Raw genomic sequence first — 19,284 nt, 5'->3', positions numbered from 1 at the left:
AGGGATTTACTCTGCACTCCTGGGAAAGGGGTACAAACCCTCAGGCAGATCCCACACCAGAATGGTTCCCTTGGGCCATCCCCGCAATCTCATCTTGGCATGGACACCTCAAACCCTGCCCTGGTGCTGAGAGCAGAAGTGGGGCCTCTGTTCCCTGACGGATCTGCCTTCCCACTCCTCTTTGGTTTGGAGGGTCAGGTTCACAGGGCCTCTGTGCCCCAGGCACAAGCAGGGTTCTCCATTCAACCCTCACATAAGATTCATAGATAGTCCTGAGCTGGATCAGGACCTCAGGAGAGGTACCTTCTGATGGGTTCAGGTGCTCCTCCCACCTTGGGAGGACAGGAGATGCCCAGACATTGATGTCATTTTTCCTTCCTGCCCTCAGAGCTGGAGGAAGCTCACCAGAAGTGCCCACCTTGGTGGTACAAATTTGCCCACACGTTCCTGGTCTGGAACTGCTGCCCTTTGTGGCTGAAGCTGAAAGGGTTTGTCAAGCTGGTGGTGATGGACCCCTTCGTGGACCTGGGCATCACCATCTGCATCGTGCTCAATACACTCTTCATGGCCATGGAGCACTACCCCATGACAGAGGAGTTTGAGAACGTGCTGACCGTGGGGAACCTGGTAGGCAGCTACATGCATCCTGTCCTTCCCCATTTGCAGCCACGCGATCCACCCAGGGGACAGATCCCCTGTGGTGCCCATGTGTCATCTGAGCAGCACTCATGCATGCCTGAAAAGCCCCCTCCTGGCTGCTGAGAAAGTGCTCGGGGGGGGTTGGTCACAGCATCCCTCCAACAGGACGGGCTTCAGAATGGCTGAGATCAAGAGAGATCAGCAGAGGTGATGTGGGTGATGGGATCAATCATCCATTCCTTCCTTCCTGCTGCAGCTTCTGGGCAGATGCCCATCTCGCCTGGTGTGTCCCAGTATTGCCAATACGTGGCATGGCCTTGCAGAGCTTTCCTGAGCCAGCCTGGGGTCAGGCCTGAGCCATCGCCAGTCCTGGCTGACAGTATAGTGTCCTGTCCTTGCAGTGCTGCATGGTCATGTGGCAGAGCAGGGGCTAATTCTCAGTAATCCCCAGCATTCAGAAGCTGGAAACATCCAGGTCCCCACTGAGTAGCAGGCACCAGCGCCAGCAGCATTAAAAAAAAAAAGGGGGGGGGGGGCTTTCCCCATTCCTGGGTGAAAACACTRCAAATCTGGGCTGTTCTGATTTCATGGGCATATTTAGCAGTCTGCTCTGGCTGCTCCTCTTTGGTTTTCATGGCAAATGACTCTAGCTGGATGCAGTCTGGTAGTTGGACAAGTCTGTGAGGCCCGAAAGAGCAGCCTGGAGGCTGGGGCAGCGGAGGGAAAGGAGGGCTCCATCGGAGGCTGAGCTCGCTGCCTCCTCTCCTCCCACCTTGCCCTGCCTTCTGTCTGCTTCCAGCACCTGCTGGGGCCTCTCTATACACAGGCGCTTGAGTGACACATGCCGGGGCCCGAGCCATGGGCAGGCAGGATGATGCTCAGCACATAGCTGCTTTGTATCTGGTTTCATTCAGGAAATACAAGGGGATTAATCGGCTATTGCTCGAAGAACAGTCGCGCTGCAAAAACGGCTCTGGCTTTTCCTCCAGGCCAGTGGCATTCTCTGGCTGTGTCTAAATCCCAGAGCCCAGCACAGCGGGCTGGGGGAACTGGGGGGGTTTGCTGGGAAGGGCTAGATTGAGCCAGGAGCAGGAGAAGCAGCTCTCCTGCTCTCCTTGATCCCTGCCATGGTCTCTCCCCACTCGCCTGCCTGTACCCAAGAAGACCTCACCAGCCACTGCCCAGCTCAGAAAATCAGTGAAGAGAGCAGGGACTGAGGTGCYGATCAGCTGGTAGGAGCAGCAAAAGGGACGTTCATGGGCTGGCACGCAAAGGGCGATGTTGGGGACCAACCCCCTGGTATCTCTGCACTAAAGCCTTTCTTCAGCCTTTCCTCTTTGCAGGGCAAAGGCAGGGGCCTGCGCGTCCCAGTGCGATCTGCCCCCAGTGCAAAACTTGTTGTCATGCCCCYTCTGCAAGTGCTGTGCAATTGCACTGAGGATGCTAATTGTCACTTAGCTGATCCTGCTCTGGAGTAATGTGATAATGCACAGTGTCATTATAGTCCCAGGAAATAGTAATGTGTAAAAGCTGGATCAGCTTTTGCATCACAGGGCTCGGGGTAGTGCCAGGGCCTTGTGGGCAAGGGCAGCCCAGTAGGAGCCCAGTTCCCAGTGCTGGGAATCCCCTGTGATTCAGCAGTCATTTGAAGGGGTTGCTTTGCCAGTGAGGYTTCTTTCCCCCTGCCAGCATGCACCTCTGCCAAGTCTTTTCCGAAGCGATCGGTGACGAATATTCCCACCCCAGCCTTGCAAGCGATGCTGGGCTCTCAGCTGTGGGCAGGGCTGCAGCTGCATGGTGCAGGAGATGCTTTGGGAGTACCCTAAAAATGYAAGCTGCCACCCACCATGCCACCCATGCCAAGGCTCAGTGCTTGCTTTCATGCAGACTGATGGGGTACTGTTTCCCACAGGTCTTTACAGGGATCTTCACAGCAGAGATGGTCCTGAAGCTCATTGCACTGGACCCCTAYGAGTACTTCCAGCAGGGCTGGAACATCTTCGACAGCTTCATCGTCACGCTGAGTCTGGTGGAGCTGGGCCTGGCGAATGTGCAGGGACTGTCYGTGCTCCGCTCTTTCCGCCTGGTAGGTGCCGCGGGGCCAAGCTGTGCATGAGGGTTGTAGATGTGGTTGCCACTGGAGTGGAGAACAGCTCTTTCAAGCTCCCTAGCTGCGGCAGTCACCAGCTTGCCCTWTGTTAAAAGATAATGCCACTAGTCAAGGTAGATGTTTAGGAGCACTGGGGTGTGTTCCCTTTCCCAAGCAGTCGAGAGTTTAGTTCCTCCTGTCCTAACGCAACAGCCGTATGAACACCTAATCCCAGCCTCGCAGCCCTGCTGACACCTTGTGGCAAGGAAAGCCCCAGGCAACTGAATGCCTTGTTTCCTTCCTCCTTGCAGTTGAGGGTTTTCAAGCTTGCCAAGTCCTGGCCCACCCTGAATATGCTCATCAAGATCATCGGCAACTCGGTGGGCGCCCTGGGAAACCTCACACTGGTGCTGGCCATCATCGTCTTCATCTTTGCTGTGGTGGGGATGCAGCTCTTCGGGAAGAGCTACATGGAATGCGTGTGCAAGATCTCCGCTGACTGCACACTGCCCCGCTGGCACATGCACGACTTCTTCCACTCCTTCCTCATTGTCTTCCGCATCCTCTGTGGGGAGTGGATCGAGACCATGTGGGACTGCATGGAGGTGGCCGGCCAGACTATGTGCCTCATTGTCTTCATGATGGTCATGGTCATCGGGAACCTTGTGGTGAGTCTCAGAGCCTGGGATGGGCACCCAGTGAAATGGGGGGCAAAGGCGGAGTGTGTCACAGGGGAACACATCACCTTCAGCCTCTACCTCTCTCTCCACGCTGCCTAGCTTAGCTCATCTACAGGGCTATTTCCATAGGCTGGACCTTGTGGGAGCCATATAGGAGCAGAGCCAAAGGGTTAGACTTCCCTCCTGTATACCTGGAGGCCAGTGTGGGGGTGTGTTGTGTGCTCAGGTCTTCACAATCTAGGATAAGAAGCAGCTTCTGCCTGAGGGACCTTATGCTGAAACCAGAGGAGTGAAAGGGGAAACTGAGGCAACAAAAGGTGTGATGACAGACTTTAGGGAAATGTGGGAGCAACTTTGGGACAAGAGGGAGCTCATCTTAAAACTGCCCTTTCCTCTCCACGTGGCTTTCCATGCTCTCCTGTGATGAGAGATGGAGGCACTGTTGTTTCTCTTGCATGCTCAGCTCACCCCAGGGCTCGCCTTTGCTCTCAGGTGCTTTCTGGAAGGAAGCTGCAGACCCCCAGTATCCCCAGTCCTYGCCCTGCCAAGCCACTCTGTCTCAAGTTGGTCCAGGTGACATCCCCAGGATGCATTATACCTCCACAGGTCCTTCCCTTCCAGTCCTGCAAGCCCCTGTGCCCTGGCAAATCCCAGCTGCAGTCACCCTCTCCGCTGCCCGTTGGCCTCCTCATCCTCGTGCCCTGAACCAGGCCCTGTTTACCTCCCCTCTAACCCGAGCCGCTTGCTGCCCTGTGCCGCTGCCTGCACTGAGGACGCAGGCCTGCGAGTTCCAGGAGGGTGTGAAATCCTTTCTAAACTTGGTAACCTGCTCGCTGATGGCTTTGAAGCTTGTTTTCCAGGCTGCGTGGGCCCTGCTCTCCTTTCTTAAGAAGCAAGGCAGGGAAGGGAACCGCAGCGGCTTGCCGAATCGCTCCTATTACTTGCCGGGGTTGTGTAAGCCCTTTGGAATTTGCTTTGAAAAACTATCTGCCAAGGGAGCTGCTGGCACCTCCCTCCGCGCGCCGGATGGCTGCTCCATCCCCAGGCCAGCACAGCCCTCCAGCGGAGCAGTGGCAGCCTGGGTGTAAAACCTGGACTGCCCCATGGCTCAGGTCAGGGTCTCCATCAGAGGACAGAAAGTCAGGATTTGGGTATTATGCCTTGCCCAGAGCTGATCCCACAGCTCATCCCACGTATATGAAGCTTCAAGCTGACTGTGACCTGAAGTAAAGAGCAGCCACCTCCACGGCTGCCCATTGCCCAGCGGTTAGTGGTGGCCGCAGGGCAAGCACTGCCATGTCTGCCTCGATCCAAAACCTCTCTGGGACTGAGTTTTCAGCATCAGTTTCTAATGGTGCCTTTAAAGGGGTCCTACTTGTTTGAATCACGATGCAAAACCAGGCTGAAAATCACCTGCAAGCAGCAGAAGCATTTCCAGGATGGTTTGCAGCCAGCACAGGAGCTCAGGGACTGGGAAACCCAGCCAGGGCTCCCAGTCCGACCAGAAGGGCCCTGGAGACCTTTCTGGTTCTGGAGCAAGTTTTTAGGGGGGAGGGTCTATCCATCCCCTCAGGGGACTCTCCCAGAGGGGAGACAGGCAGCAGGATGCCTCATTTCTTAGCTGATGGAAGCAGAGGCTGTTCTCCCAGGGTTAGGGAGGTTCAACCAACCCAGAGATTGCATCCCAGTTTTCTGGGCAAGTTTTGCAGCTTCCGCTGTGCTGCTGCAAGGGGAAACTTTAAAGCCCAATTCAGAGCCAGCTCTGCCCTTTTCGTCCCCTCTGTCACGGCCCCCTTCTGCATCTCAGGTACTTCCATTTCCTGGAGCATGTCCCATACAGTCTCCTGAGTATCCTGGCTGCAGGGAGGTGTGTATTTCTCCCCTGCTTCCCATCCAGTGGGATAAGGCAGAGGCCAGTCGTCCTTTACTGTTAATGACACTTTGAGCATTTCCTTTGGAGTTATTAAGGGAAAAGGGAGGAAGTCGGTCAGGTGACAAGGTAATGGACTCCTGTCCAAAAAGCCAGTGCCAACAGCAACAGAAACTATTAGCTGTAATTGGTACTTAACATAAGTATTAAACTGATGGGATACTAGGGATTTATTTAAAGATGCGATTTAAGTCATATGGTATGAGCCATGTGAAAACAGCAGTGACCTTGAATAGCAGCTAATTCCCTTCTCAGATACGCGGCTGGCACAAAAAGGCACAAACATCAACAGCTGTGGGCTTGGCCCAACGGCTGGCTTCACACAGCAAGTGCATTTCTCGGATCTGCTTTGCCAATGCTCCTGCACTGTGGGGAGAGCCTGTCCTGCTCCCCTTCTCGCTAGCTGCACTGGAGTCTGGGTTTTTTGCATACGGCAAGTCGGCCTAGGCCAAGCATTAATGCTGAGGCTGCAGTTAGGTCCAGTGATGTTTTGGGCACTGAGGAAAGAAGAGCAGAGAGCCCATGGTCAGAACAGTATAGCGCGTTGAGTTTGCATCCCATGAACTGGCTTGTATTGAGATGAAATTCTGCTTTCCATGGAGCAGGGTGGTCTATGGTAGAAGAGGGGTGAGGTTACAGCTGTGACGTAGGCTCTCACATGGCTCCAAGGTGTTGGAAACCCTCAGGAGTTTGTTGGGCATCCAAGCTAATGGAGCTAGGAAAGTGGAGAGGGCAAAAAGCTGGATATGCCTCCCCAGGAAGAGAAGAGACTGAGCTGTGTCCTCAGGAGCAGTGGGAAGAAGTGCCATAGGCTTGGGGAGTCCCACCTGGGGACCAGCCAGGCCAAGAGCACAAAGAAAGAGAAGGGAGGGACTTGCTAAAGGACTCACAGGGGAGACTGGGAAGGGCCACAGTATGGACTGGCATAGGTGATGCTCGTAAATGGTTTGGCAGATTCTCACCAGCACCCAAGTGGACTGGGGTGGTCCTGGGGGCATCACAGCCCAGGGAGGAGTGAGGAGCTGGACATGCAGCCCACATCCTCCAGGTGATGGGGTCGGGGTGTCTGTATGCCCCRGGGGAGCAGACCTCCATGTGGTCTCCAAAGCTGGGTGAAGGGAAGAGAGAGTCCCCACTAAGTGCTCAGCAAAGGGATCTTCTCCACAGCCAGCGCTGAGCCTCTGCTGCTCCAGCCTGTGGGGACCTTGTTGGTGCCAGACATCAGCACTGGTGTTTGCTTTTGTGCCCTCCAGGTCCTGAACCTGTTCTTAGCTTTGCTGCTGAGCTCCTTCAGTGCCGATAGCCTGGCAGCTTCTGATGATGATGGAGAGATGAACAATTTGCAGATTGCTATTGGCAGAATCACCAAGGGCATCGACTTTGTAAAGACCTCTGTCCTCATGCTACTCCACAGGCTGTGGAAGGGGAAGAAGGCCCCAGAGGAAGAGCAAGAACATAGTAAGATGGACAACTCTGTGCTAAACCACATGGACACTGTCCAGGAACCCAAGTCAGAGTACATGGATGGAGTCACTGTGAAAGAGCATTTGTTCATGGATGAACTGGACCACATGAATTTCATTAACAACCCCAACCTGACCGTCCATGTCCCCATTGCCTCAGAGGAGTCTGACCTCTACGAGGAAGAGACGAGCACGCAGTCTGACACTGAAGATGCTAAGGTGAGAAACGAGCGGTGGCAGGGTTTCATGCTGAAACATGGTTTCAGCGCAAAAACTGGGACTGACCCCCTTCAGCGGTTCAGTCTGCCTGTACCTCCAGTTACACAGTACTTCCCACAGAGAGATGCTGGTTTTAGTTGCTTTTAGCTTTTCCAAAACGCAACGTTTGGTGTGTGGCATGGGCTGAACTTGGGGAGTTTTAGCAAAAAATAACCTGCCATTTCCCAGCACGAGCTGGAGGGTAGAGCTATGGTGGGGGTCCAAGCCAGAGTATGGGGTGTTTTGGATCAGGCTACAGGGTTATTGCTAACGTCAGGGGAAACTGCTGCAACCGCAGGGGTGGTGCAAGGGTCAAAGCACTCCAGTTTGGGGCTAAAGATGTTAGAGAGGAATTTGATGCCAGAAAAGTTGGGAAATCTGCTGATGGCACTAACATTGGATCCACTGCTAATGCCTCAGAAAGCATCTTTGAGGGGGGATATGAAACCAAATGGAGCTTAGCACGAGTGAAYATGAAGCGATGCATTTTGGATCCAAAGTTGACGAGACAGCTGATGCCAGTATTGCTACATCAAGGCGCAGAGGGGACTGTCAAGGCTCGTGGGACAGAGGCAACCACCTTTGTGCTCCGAGATGATGACAGGGCAGGCACAAAAATGAGCCTGATAGTCTGATGGGAAATTACTGCTTGGAGCAAGGCTGCACCAAGGACTTGAGGAAATGCAGGGCAGTGGGGACACCGCAGAGAAGCAATTACATCCATCGGGAAAGGGAGAGGTTTTTATACGAGTAGGGGAGCAGCTCCAATCTGGGGCCTTATCATGACTGTCACTGGCAAACCTGTCTGCCCAGAGGCTGAGGAGCCTTTGGGAAGCTCTGCCTCAGCACTATCCAGGGCTCAGGGCTGTCTGCTAGGGCAGAAGGGCRTTAGGTGGAACAGGCGCAGTTTGGGTGAGATGTGGGTCTTGGATGAGTTGCTAGAGCCTGGCATCACTTCCCTGCTGTTGAATCCAGCTGCATTTCAGTCCCTCTGTTTCCCTGCTCCACCTGTGCTATTACAGTCTCCCCAAAAGCTTCAGTGCAGTTTGCTTAGGGCAGCCTCTATTTTACAGCTGCTGCTGCTGAGTGACTGGCTGAGATTAGGCAGAAAGCCTGGACAGGGCTGGAAAATGAACCAGGACTCACAAAATCCTAGAGGCTTCCTCCTTGCTCCCCATCTGCAGACTCCTTGCAGACTGAGGAACAAAAGCGGGTCTTGTCCCCTGTCTGGCCTCCTGCAGCACCCGGCCTGCAGGGGTTTGCGCATTGTCCCTACAACAGGTACGGTGCCGCACCGACAGGGAGAAGAGCTCTGCAAAACAGTGTTTTCAGCAGTCAGGGTTTCAGGAAGAAGGTGGCACGAAAGGCTGCGGCTGGCAGTGACCTACTGCAAACTCGCTGCCGAGTTGTGCTCAGGAGGGCCAGACTTGCCTGGGGCACCTCCAAATCCCTTGGCCAAGGGAAGGGGCAAAGGGAATTGCTGTGTTGTTTCCGCTAATGTTGCCAGCCGGGAAGATGGAGTTGGCCCCACACACTTATCCCCCCATTCCTCCTGCTGCAAGTCCAGTTTGGTTGCGCRTACCCTCCAGACCGTGCTGTACTGCAGCTGGATGTGCTGCATGGAGGCAATGCTAATGCCAACCCAGCGGCCTCGGGGAACATGTCCAGTCTGGCTTGCGGGGACCCCCAGGCTTCCGTCTCTCACCCGCTAACACCCCGATGTCCTCACCACAGCAATGTCCTTTGCAACCCGGCTGCTGGGGGAAAACGGTAGCATGCAGCTATTAGACTTCTCCCAGCGCCGGCACACCAGCCCGGCGCTGTCAGGCTGTGTTCAGCTGACACCTAGCGGCACCCACTCCRACACCCTGCACCTGGCTGAGATCACACAAGAGCGTGTTTCGAAAGCCGGTCCTGGATGATCGGAGCATGCAGCGGGCAAACCGCAACTCTTGGGACCTTCTTGCACCAACTACTAGCTCATCCTATCGGCTGCAGGGGTTTCGGTAGCTCAGATCAGTGGGACGAGGTGCAATCCAGGGAGCTGCACTACCAACCAGGCCCCTGCCTGACGGGGCAGGACAGGCACGGGGCTGGGGGGTTATTGCATTAAATGACTGCCCAGTAATTAGAAATTAGGCACCCAGTGGTGAAAGCTATGATGAGCTGAGCCTCAGGGAAGATTTCTGCTAGCTCCATGAGTTCACATGCCATGGATTAGCTCCAGATGGAGCCAAAGCCCGACAGAGTGCCTCAAGTCGGGGACACAGGCTTCTGGTGATGATGGCAAACAGGGGCGGGGGGGGGGGTGTCTCTGAATCAGCTGCTCTGGAAATGCTGATAAATGCTCACCTCCTTCTAGAGAAGCTCCTTTCCAAGGATAAATATCTTTCCAAAGATATTTTTCAGGGTGTAACTAAAGCAGCAGAAAAGACAGGAMTGTGGCAGCATAACTGCTCTCCTCAAGCATCTTTGCCTCTTATGGTTGATTCATTTTTCGCATCATTAAGCAGCGAGGAGGTGACAGAGCAGCAATGTTGGTGTGCTCCAGTTAAGCAAAGAGTTGGTGCTGCAGCTCAGGACTCTTCATCCATGTGTCAGACTACCAAGAGCTCTGCCCTGAGGGTTTTGTGCTGCAGCATCCTGAGCTGCCCTGGCATCCCCTGGGAGGGGATGCCTCGGACCTTCTTGCCCTCTGCAGGATAATGTCTCCCCTACGATGCTCTGGAGGCCAGCGCTGGTGCATCGAGGGCGTATTGCCAAGTGTCATGTGTTACAGGGGATCATAGGTGAATCTGGGTGCCTAGCGCCTGGATGCTGGTCTTCAACCGGTGCTGGTAAGCATGGATAAAGCCATGGATCAGGGTTTTGGGTGGAAATGCCCAGCCAGGCTGGAGCTCTCATACCAGGTGTGTGATGGAATTTGCCTTGGAAACCTGTTGGTGCAGGCACATGGGGGCTTGGGAGCCCTCAGAACTGCTGGAAGGCATGTGGATTGGGGACTCTGGAGRGGGAACAGACAAGTTATCCCAGTCTGTCCCACAGGACCTGCCCTGGGCACTGGCAAGAGCAGAGCTCCCAAGTTACAGGAGCCTGCAAAGTGCCTCTTGGGCACCTTTCTCCTGAACCCCAGCACTTTTGGGCTGGTTTGTCCCTGTCTCCTGTCTTTGCGAGCTTTGTCCTGGAGGCAGACGGTCTCTGTGTGTCCTTCCTTGGGGTCACAGCTAGCTTGGCTCTGTGCCTAGGCTTCCTAATCCCCATGCTGCTTCTCTCTGCCCCCCTGCAGCGTGGTCCCAGCATGGTCCCGCTACTCCTACAGAGCCACCAGCTTGTGCCACCATGGCAGCAGTGACCTGCTCAAGGCATGCAGTACCCAGGCTGTAAGGGCCCCTGAAAGCAGTGTCTTCTCCTAATGATGTGGCCATGACCCCTGTGGCTGCAGGCAATGACAGTGCTTCAAAATACCCCAGCCTCACCTGGGTGTCTGCCTTAAGCCAGGCTTCTTAGCCTTGGAGCTGCTTGGTCCTCCATCTCCCTTATGCACTACTGAATGCACTAGCAGCCTTGGGGGAGGACTACCTCCTTTCTGTGCAAACCAATGCCATCCTGCATGGCCCTCATCATGAGATCCTCAGCCCAGCAAACTTCTCCCTATTTGCTCTCAGGTAGGACAGGCAGGTATGGGGATCTGCTCCCTCCCCACAGGTGGCAGAAGGTCTTCTCTGAAAGCCAGAAAAGGGTGAAAAAACAATGCCAGAGGCTTGCCAAGGTTTCTCTTGTTATCAACCCCTGTGGGCCTACTGAGTGGTGTCTGGGAAGGCAGCCAAACGGAGCCGCAGCATGAGGTGGAGCAAGCAAGAGCTATTTGGGATGCAGGTTTTGAACTTGGGTGAACCTTGGTCTAAAAGCTCTTCAGAGCGAGCTGAGCCAGGAGCATTTGAGATAAGTGCCAGGGTGGGAGCCTGGGTTTCTGCAGGTCTAATTATACCGAAGGGGGTTGTCAGAAAGTTTGTTGGGTGGGGGGTGCACAGAGGAGGAGGAGGAGGTATGAAAGCAGCCTGAAATAATGGTAAAACTGGATGGGAGATGGATTCACTGTGCTGGGAGGAAAGGTGGAGTCAGGGGACCTTTTTCTCTTCTGAACTGTGCCAAAAAATGAATCTTGTGTGAGCTCCCATACCAACAGTCCTCCGAGGTTTCCAGCCCCAGCAGATCAAACAGCTTTGCTCTGGGCCTCTTCCAAGAGAGCACTTTGGTGTCTGCTTTGGCAGCTGCGTTTTCAAAAGAAAAGGGGAAGACAACTGTACTCAAAGCAGCCTCCAGGCAAGGGATTTGCACCGCTGGGAGGCGCAGGAGGGCTCCTGAATGCCCCCAGTGGGCTCCCTTGCTGCATCCCAGTGTCGTGTTAGCGCTTGGGTGGATGAACCTGTCGTGCTCCCATAAAACGCCAGCAGTGCTTGATATCAGATATCTCCTCATCATTCTTTTTTTCTTCACTGGGATTTGTAAATCCACTAACAGTGACTTGTGGAAGCTGGGAGCTTGCTGTTTTTTGTAAACCTCTCCAAGCACATGTGCGGCAGGCTGTGTCTGTGCCCATATCTGCCCGCAGGCCAGGACCCCAGCAAGGTTTTAGAAATGCTCTTGTGCATATGTCCTGGAGTTGGGGGGGTGGAAATGAATTTTGTGGAAACCGAGACAAAAAGGCCTCGGGCTTAGTCTCCTGTACTAGCAAAGGAGAGCTCAGATTTGTTGTAAAAATGCATATCAAACCTGAAAATAAAGCYGGAAATAGGACTTTGCCCTCCACTGTTTCTGCTGAAAAGCATCCCATTCCCCTGACCATCTTCTAGTCTGTCGAGACACATCCGGGACTGGTTTCGGCACGTCACAGTCACGAAACGGAGCTTTGGGCCGACCCCTGCCGTTTCCTAGCAAGGGAGAGCGCTCTCCGCATGGGTGGCCCAGGCGTGGGGTGTGACAGTGCCTGTCTGTGCGCCCAGCAGCTGGGGACACGTTCGGAGAGACCTGCCACCCTGGCTGCTTCCGGAGGAAGGGAGTTGGGTTTCTGTTCTGCCAGCTTTCTGGTAATTGCTCATCACGGTGCACAGGAAGCCAAGGTGTGTTTTACCCCTGGGAGGAAAGGGCTGATTTCTGCACAGGCCAGAGTGTGGTGCCTTGATTGGAGCTAGCCAAAGCTGCATAAAATAAAATGGGGACCAATGCTGTTGTGTGATTGCTTCCAGGCCGGAGGATTCACCAGGTCTGTTCCTCCAGTCTGGAAGGTCCTGAAGTGGCCCCACGTGGGGTTCRGCCCCATGGAAAGAGGGTGCAAAGCTCCTGCCCAGCAGCAGTCCTGCATCCGCAAAGGGGAAAAGCCTGTCTCCATCTTTGGCTTCCTCGGAGCATCCCCCAGTACTGCCCGGTGCCTCCGGGGGCAGAGGGAGCCGGAGGATGGCTGGATAGAGGCACTGGCAGACTGTGAGCGTCACTGCTGGTGCCTGGCCTGCCCTGAGGCTGCCTCTCCCCTGCCCTTCACAGAATCCCCTGTCGAGTGACAACGCGTCGTCACTGTGCAGCACCGTGGACTACAAGCCCCCACTGCCGGTGGAGGAGGAGGTGGCAGAAGAGGCTGAGGACAGCAACGAGCCCGAGGAGTGCTTCACAGAAGGTGAGGGGCCAAACAGAGCTGGGGGAGCCGACAGAGATGGAGGGTGGACATGGAAAAGCCATTGCAAACTGCCAAGCCAACCACTTGCAGCGTAACAGCGCCCAAGGTCACCCAGCCCAATCTCCAAATCCTCTTGCAGCCACTGGGGAGATGGTCCCCATAGGGCTCCCCTCCTGAAGGTGCTTCCCTAGCCCGGCAGGATCCTGCTACCGCCTCTTCCTAGGGAGGGAATTAAAATGGCAATAAAAACACGGATAGTTTCTCATTTGCGGAAGTGCTCTGGCGTGGAGGTAACGCACGGCTCCCTGTCCCCAGCCTGTGTGAAGAGGTGTCCCTGCCTCTACGTCGACATCACCTCCAAGAAAGGGAAGATGTGGTGGAACCTCCGGAAAGCCTGCTTCTTGATCGTAGAGCATGACTGGTTTGAGACCTTCATCGTCTTCATGATCCTCCTCAGCAGCGGGGCGCTGGTAGGTCTCACTTTTCACCCTGCCCCTGTGTTCTGTAGCAGCTCCCTGACTCGGTGGGAGCCCCGGAGTGCCGGGCCTGGCAGCGGCTCCAGAGGCTTTGCACTTCGCCTGGTTGCCCCTTGTGAGAAGCAGGGCTTGCAGGGAATGTGTCTTGTGCTGCCCCGGGAAGGCACAGGAGGCATTTTCAGATTCATTGCAACTATTGCTACCTACCTTTTTGTTTGATTGGCAGCAAAATAATACAGCTTCAGGCAGAGGTTTCAGGGTTAACACCCCGTTTGGTTCAGGTCTGCCAAACATACAGCATCGCAACAGGATCCTTGACCTCCAAGAGCCCTAACCCTGTACAGTTAAAGCCACCTCTCCCCATGCTGCACCAGCATGCGTCATTCACTCTGGTCTATGGGCTCGAGGGAATTAAATTCCCTGCAGCCTCTCTTCCCGCTCTTAATCTCACATGAGAACTAGCTGTACAATCTATCTAGTTTTATGGGGATGGTTCATGATTTGCCATCTCTATAACTGGCTGTCAGGAGGTGCTTTACAAATGATTCATGATTATTATTGTGCTGTTCAGCACTTCCAGCCACTGACTGCTGTGCCCTCTCCATGCCTGGGTGTTCGTTCACATTGACCTCATCAAAAAGTTGTGCATCAGACTATAGGCCCTCTCTAAGTGTTAGGGCTGAATATAGCTCAGCTGAATCTGTAAATCCACAGAGCTAACAGAGAGACCAGCTTCTCGGCAAGTTTGGGGGTAAACAGAGAGGGAAGAAGGATATGGGGCCTGAATTCCAATTTTCAGACATACTTTACAATGCATCTCATCTGCATCAAGCTCTGAAATGCAGTTTGGACATGCCTGAGGTTGTAGCTAGTGCCAGAATCAAAAACATCACTTGACTAAAACAACTGTGCAAYAGCTGATTGCCATGTTAGTACCTCTGCTCCCTAACTTTTTGTGTGCTGTGTGGACATATCAGTGACCCAAACTGCTAAGGTCATTTTTAAGGCTACCTGGGCATCTAAAGGTGCAGGTAGGTRTCCAGGCTTTTGACTTGTGCTCAGGCTGATGGGAATTAGATGCAGCTGGATATTTGCTTCAGTGCAGCTTTGCCTCCCCCAGATCCTGCTCAACGGATCTAACAGGAGCTTGAAAACAAGAGTTAGATCCCGTGTTGATCGCATAAATGTCACCTGTAGTTAGGTTCTCAACTGTTCAAGCTGCCCTGTGCCCCAGGAAAATGGGGAAGATGCAAGMGTGGATGTGGCTGCACTGAGCTGTGCAGCAGGTCTAACAGAAGAAAGACTGTCAYGTAGCTCCATGCCTTTTCCAGGCTTTTGAAGACATTCACATTGAACAACGGAGGGTGATACGCACTATCCTGGAGTACGCTGATAAGGTCTTCTCCTACATCTTCGTCATTGAGATGTTGCTCAAGTGGGTGGCCTACGGCTTCAAGGTGTACTTCACCAATGCGTGGTGCTGGCTTGATTTCCTCATAGTTGATGTGAGTGTTTGTCTGTTAAGCACATCCAGAGTCCTAGTTAGCCRGGGGACTGGGGAGATAGTGACAGGGGTCTGTAGCAGGCTATTGAAAATCTRTATTTGTATTTTAAAGGGTATTGGAGTCACTGTGCAACAAGGGCTTTAGACGCTCATTTAGAATAACAATGCTCTATGGGAAAGGGCCTTACCTTTCCCTAGCTGCAGAATCCCTTTCCATTTCGTATGTCCATGTCAAGAACAAGCCCACAATGCTCTTCTACTAGGTACCGGCAGAGGTGTGAACTGACATAGGTTTTCCCAAGTGCTCCATGGCACAGCAAGCCRTTCAGCCCATGCAGTGCTTCTGTGTCCCCTGTCACCTCCACCCTCACATCCAAAAGGCAAGGACCTCCTTGCACAGACTAGGAACACAGTGGCCAAGTGGTCTGGTTGCCAGGGACCCAAGGTCTCAGGGCCAGTTCCCTTTGTTCCAAGACAACACCATAACCAGAGGCCTTAGGGGATGTGTTGCAGGTAGAGAAGCACAGCAGAGCAGGTAGGAGGTGCAGGGATGTGGTTCAGTTCCTCTTCTTTGTTTCCAGCTGAGATACTGCTAATTCCTTGGGCTGCTCCCCCTAGGTTTCCCTTATCAGCCTGACAGCGAACTGGCTGGGATACTCCGAGCTGGGAGCCATCAAGTCTCTGCGAACGTTGAGGGCTCTGAGACCGCTGCGAGCTCTGTCCAGATTTGAAGGCATGAGGGTAGGTGCCTCCCCCACATGCTGCTGGCTCTGACGTGGCCATGCAATTGAGCACTATGCAGCAAAGCTGGTGCCTTGCTGATCCCCTACATCAGGGATTGATCCCAGCTGGGTTTCATCGGCCTCCAGACCAGTGGGATTGACACCAAAATACCCTTAGCCCAGTTTGAGCCCACTTGGTGCTGCATGGGTGGATAAGATTGGGGCAGTGGGATGTGAGTGTCCACCCTGGTGTGCTCTCACATGCTAGCCTGGTTCCCTAGCCTCATCCTCCATGGTAGCCCTCCTCRATCTTTTCTCTCCTTGCAGGTGGTGGTGAACGCCTTGCTGGGCGCCATCCCCTCCATCATGAATGTCCTGCTCGTCTGCCTCATCTTTTGGCTGATATTCAGCATCATGGGGGTGAACCTCTTTGCAGGGAAGTACTACCGATGCATTAACGTCACCACAGGYGAGCTCTTCGACATCGATGTGGTGAACAACAAAAGTGACTGCATTGCCCTCCTCTACACCAACGAGGTCAGATGGGTCAACGTCAAGGTCAACTTCGACAATGTTGGCTTGGGATATCTGTCCTTGCTACAGGTGGTACGTACAGAAAGCAGCTGCCATCCCTCCAAGTAACGCATCCTCCTACCACGGCAGCATGAATAGCCATCAGGGCTAAGGCAAGATGCTCCCCCAATATCCAGAGTGGGTCCGCTGGGCTGGGCTGCCTCTTGACACCAAACTGGTATTTAGCACAGACTGATAAAGGCCCTGGAGAGTTGAGGAGGAAAGAGACAGGGTAGAAGATGAGATGGAAAGGGTAAACATTACCAGGGAACTGCTGCAGATGAATATAGGCAGCTCCAAGCCTGTAGCTGTGTTAACAGTCTTCTGCACAGCACAGGACTCAGGAAAGAGCAGAAGAGTTGATAGGAAAGGGAAGAAGTTTAAAGTGCCACTATTTGAAAAAGGAATATGCCGTAAACAGGGGAGTTAGAGCCATGAAAGGCCTCTCAGCTGCCCTATGTCTCTCAGCTTCCTAAAATCCAGACTCTCCCATTCCTATTTTGCAACATAACAGATTTCCTGCAGGGAGGTAGGTTTTTTGCTTCCCATCTCTTCCCACCCCCCTGTTTGAAAAGTTGGGTGTGATATAGTAGTAGGCTGCAAAAGTTTTGCATAGGGAAGATGATGACTGGAAAAAAAGAGGTGTGTGTGTCYGTTGCAGTGCAGTGGGTGAATGCAGCCAGGCAGCGCTTCCAGTGAACCCCCCACAGCTGAGCAAGGCAAGCAGAAGGGGAACTGCTCACCGCAATTTTAATAAAAATATAGGTGTGGGTCCTGTTATTGGCTGGGCTGGGGTTAGTCCCTTCAGATCCACGGGAACTGGTGGTTGTTGCAGAATCCGAGCATGACTTGAAGTGATTAACCAGCTATAAATTCAGCTTCCTCTTCAGCTTTGTTGTTCCATCAGATTCAGGAAACAAGATGTTCAAGCCTTTTGTTTAACAAATCAGCCACAAGAACCTGTAACAGATGTAATGTGCCCCCCTCCCCACCGGGATCAGGACCCATCAAATAACAGAGGCAGCAATAAAGAAGTCAGTGCTGCGCAGAGGTGGCACAGGTCTAGTGAGTGGGAGGGAGGCAATTGTCTCCTGGTCCAGCTCTGCTGTTAAGAAAATGCACCTTGTTTGGGGGAATAAAAAGTCTATTTGTTCTTTTCCCAGCCTGTTTTGCACTGGCATTTCTGCAAATGACTGGTAATGTCAATCACAGAATGGAGCACGTGTATACACTCATGTGAATGTGTGTGCACATGTGTAAAGCCTCAGTATTTCTATATCAGGACGTTTTTCTTGCAGATTCAACTCATGGTCTCTCTTGCACCCATGTACAGCATCCTTTGCATGGGGAGGCTGCCCACAGTGCAGCAGTAAGGCCAGGCTCAGCAGGTGTGCTCAGAGCTAAACCACCGGCAGCACCAAGCCCCTGACACGCACCCAACGTCCTCCACAGCCCCGAGTGCTTCATACTGACTCTTCTTCTCTGCTGTCCCTGCAGGCGACCTTCAAAGGCTGGATGGACATCATGTATGCAGCTGTGGACTCACGTGAGGTGAGGGGATAAATAGGAATCACTTGCAACCGGCACCGACTGTCACTCCTCTGACTCGGTTCCCCCAGCAGTCTGTGAGCGGAGGCCTGGGGCTGAGGAGCAGCTCAGTGCAGGTTCAGCTCGGTCTGGTTACGGACCCCTCATCCAGAGCATCCCCTCTCACTCTGCCCACTGGTGCCGTGGGGCTGCCTGCATCCCACCCATGGTCAGCCCGGAGCTTTGACTAGGTCATGGGCCAAAGAGTGGGGAAAGGAGGAGCAGTCCCCAATATGTTCCACCCACTGAGCTGCAAAGCCTCWAAAAGGGCAGTCCGCTGCGTCTCTTTGGGGGCCTCCTGCCACCCATGTCACTGTCACCCTTGGCCATCATCCCAGCGGCACCCCCCTCCCTGACACCTGGCTCCCACCGCACCAGGGCTCCAGCTCAGGCTAACCCTGCTCCTCTTGGCTTCAGCTTTATGGCCCAAAATCCCCACTCTGCCTCTGCATCTCCGCACCCGAGGGCTTGCCCTTTGCCTTGCTGCGGATGATGCCTTCCATGCACCCTTTCCACTCGGAGAGTTTATCCTGGCCAGGAGAAAGTGCCTGGCTTGCCCTAAGCAGCAAAGTGGCTTTCAGTAGGATGTTCTAGGGAGAAGGGGGTGGCGGGGGGGGAGAAGGGAAGGTGTTTGGAGGAGTCTCATCCRGAGGCTGTTTCTAATGTGATCCCTGCCGCGATGTGTTCCCAGAGCCAGCCTGCATGTGCGCACGCACTGACACGAGCCAATTCAGCAGGAAGAATGTCCCAGCGCTTGCTGACAAAACAAAGCAAATTTGCCCATGTCCGGCTCGGAGGCGTCAGCCGCGCGCACACGTAGGCCTGAACGTATTGTTTTCATGGCCTTTTTTTAGCTTTAGAAACAGCAGCTCTGCTCGCCCCAGCTGCAGCTGTCAGCGCTCTGCTGAGAGCGGAGGAGCCGTTTCCAGCTCCTTGTGAAAACATCTTAGGCTCCAGCCTCCACTAGCACATGGGAGAAAGCTGCTCTGGGACAAAATCTCCCCTCCTCTGCCAAGAGTTTCCCTCAAGATAAAGGAAGCCAAGTGTGACACCTTGAGATGTCTTAATTCAAATATGGGGCAGAACTAAATCCCTTGAGATGAGTGTTTTCTGAGGCTGCTAGGCTGTGCTACCCGTGTGTGGTAGCACTGTATGTATTAAACCATTTTTCTTCTTCTCTTGGCTGTATTTCAGCCTTGCCAAGAGCATCTTTTCTTTCCCCACAGCACATGCTTTGGAAACAGGGGGTCAGGGCATCCTTATCCCCTTGCCCTAGCTGGTGTCCCACAGATGGCCCTTGCTGTGGCTGCTCCCTGCTCCCCGGGGACTGCTCAGCCCACACAGCACTTGCCAAAGCATTTGGGGCACCCACCTCCCAGCTCTGTCCAGACCTGTTGACCCTCRTCCAGGGGCTTGGGAACACGATTCTCAGAGAGGGATGATCTCATGTTCTTGTCTCCTGTTTCCCATCTTGCTTGGTCAGATTGAAGAGCAGCCAGTGTATGAGATCAACCTCTACATGTACATCTACTTCGTCATCTTCATCATCTTCGGTGCTTTCTTCACTTTGAACCTCTTCATTGGTGTCATCATCGACAACTTCAATCAGCAGAAAAAAAAGATAAGTATTTCCTGGGTCCTGGCTCCCACAGCTCCTGCTGCCTTCCAGGGCGCTGGTCCGGGACAGAGGGA

At 53.7% G+C, this 19,284-nt stretch overlaps 1 protein-coding gene across 1 annotated transcript in view; it reads left to right on the top strand.

Moving 5' to 3' along the window:
• SCN4A (sodium voltage-gated channel alpha subunit 4) overlaps positions 1 to 19,284 on the top strand; it is a 36,210-nt gene that overhangs the window by 11,295 nt on the left and 5,631 nt on the right. The window contains exons 12-22 of the mRNA XM_026065160.1: positions 389 to 627; positions 2,552 to 2,725; positions 3,040 to 3,396; positions 6,592 to 7,020; positions 12,601 to 12,730; positions 13,046 to 13,200; positions 14,538 to 14,711; positions 15,329 to 15,451; positions 15,760 to 16,038; positions 17,503 to 17,556; positions 19,076 to 19,213. Of these exons, the coding sequence (XP_025920945.1) occupies positions 389 to 627; positions 2,552 to 2,725; positions 3,040 to 3,396; positions 6,592 to 7,020; positions 12,601 to 12,730; positions 13,046 to 13,200; positions 14,538 to 14,711; positions 15,329 to 15,451; positions 15,760 to 16,038; positions 17,503 to 17,556; positions 19,076 to 19,213 (2,252 nt within the window). The remainder of the gene's footprint in view (positions 1 to 388; positions 628 to 2,551; positions 2,726 to 3,039; positions 3,397 to 6,591; positions 7,021 to 12,600; positions 12,731 to 13,045; positions 13,201 to 14,537; positions 14,712 to 15,328; positions 15,452 to 15,759; positions 16,039 to 17,502; positions 17,557 to 19,075; positions 19,214 to 19,284) is intronic.

The sequence above is a fragment of the Apteryx rowi genome, unplaced genomic scaffold (assembly GCF_003343035.1).
Source record: "Apteryx rowi isolate R43461 unplaced genomic scaffold, aptRow1 scaffold_1020, whole genome shotgun sequence".
In the NCBI taxonomy this organism is placed as follows: Eukaryota; Metazoa; Chordata; class Aves; order Apterygiformes; family Apterygidae; genus Apteryx; species Apteryx rowi.
This window is presented reverse-complemented; position numbering and strand designations above follow the sequence as displayed.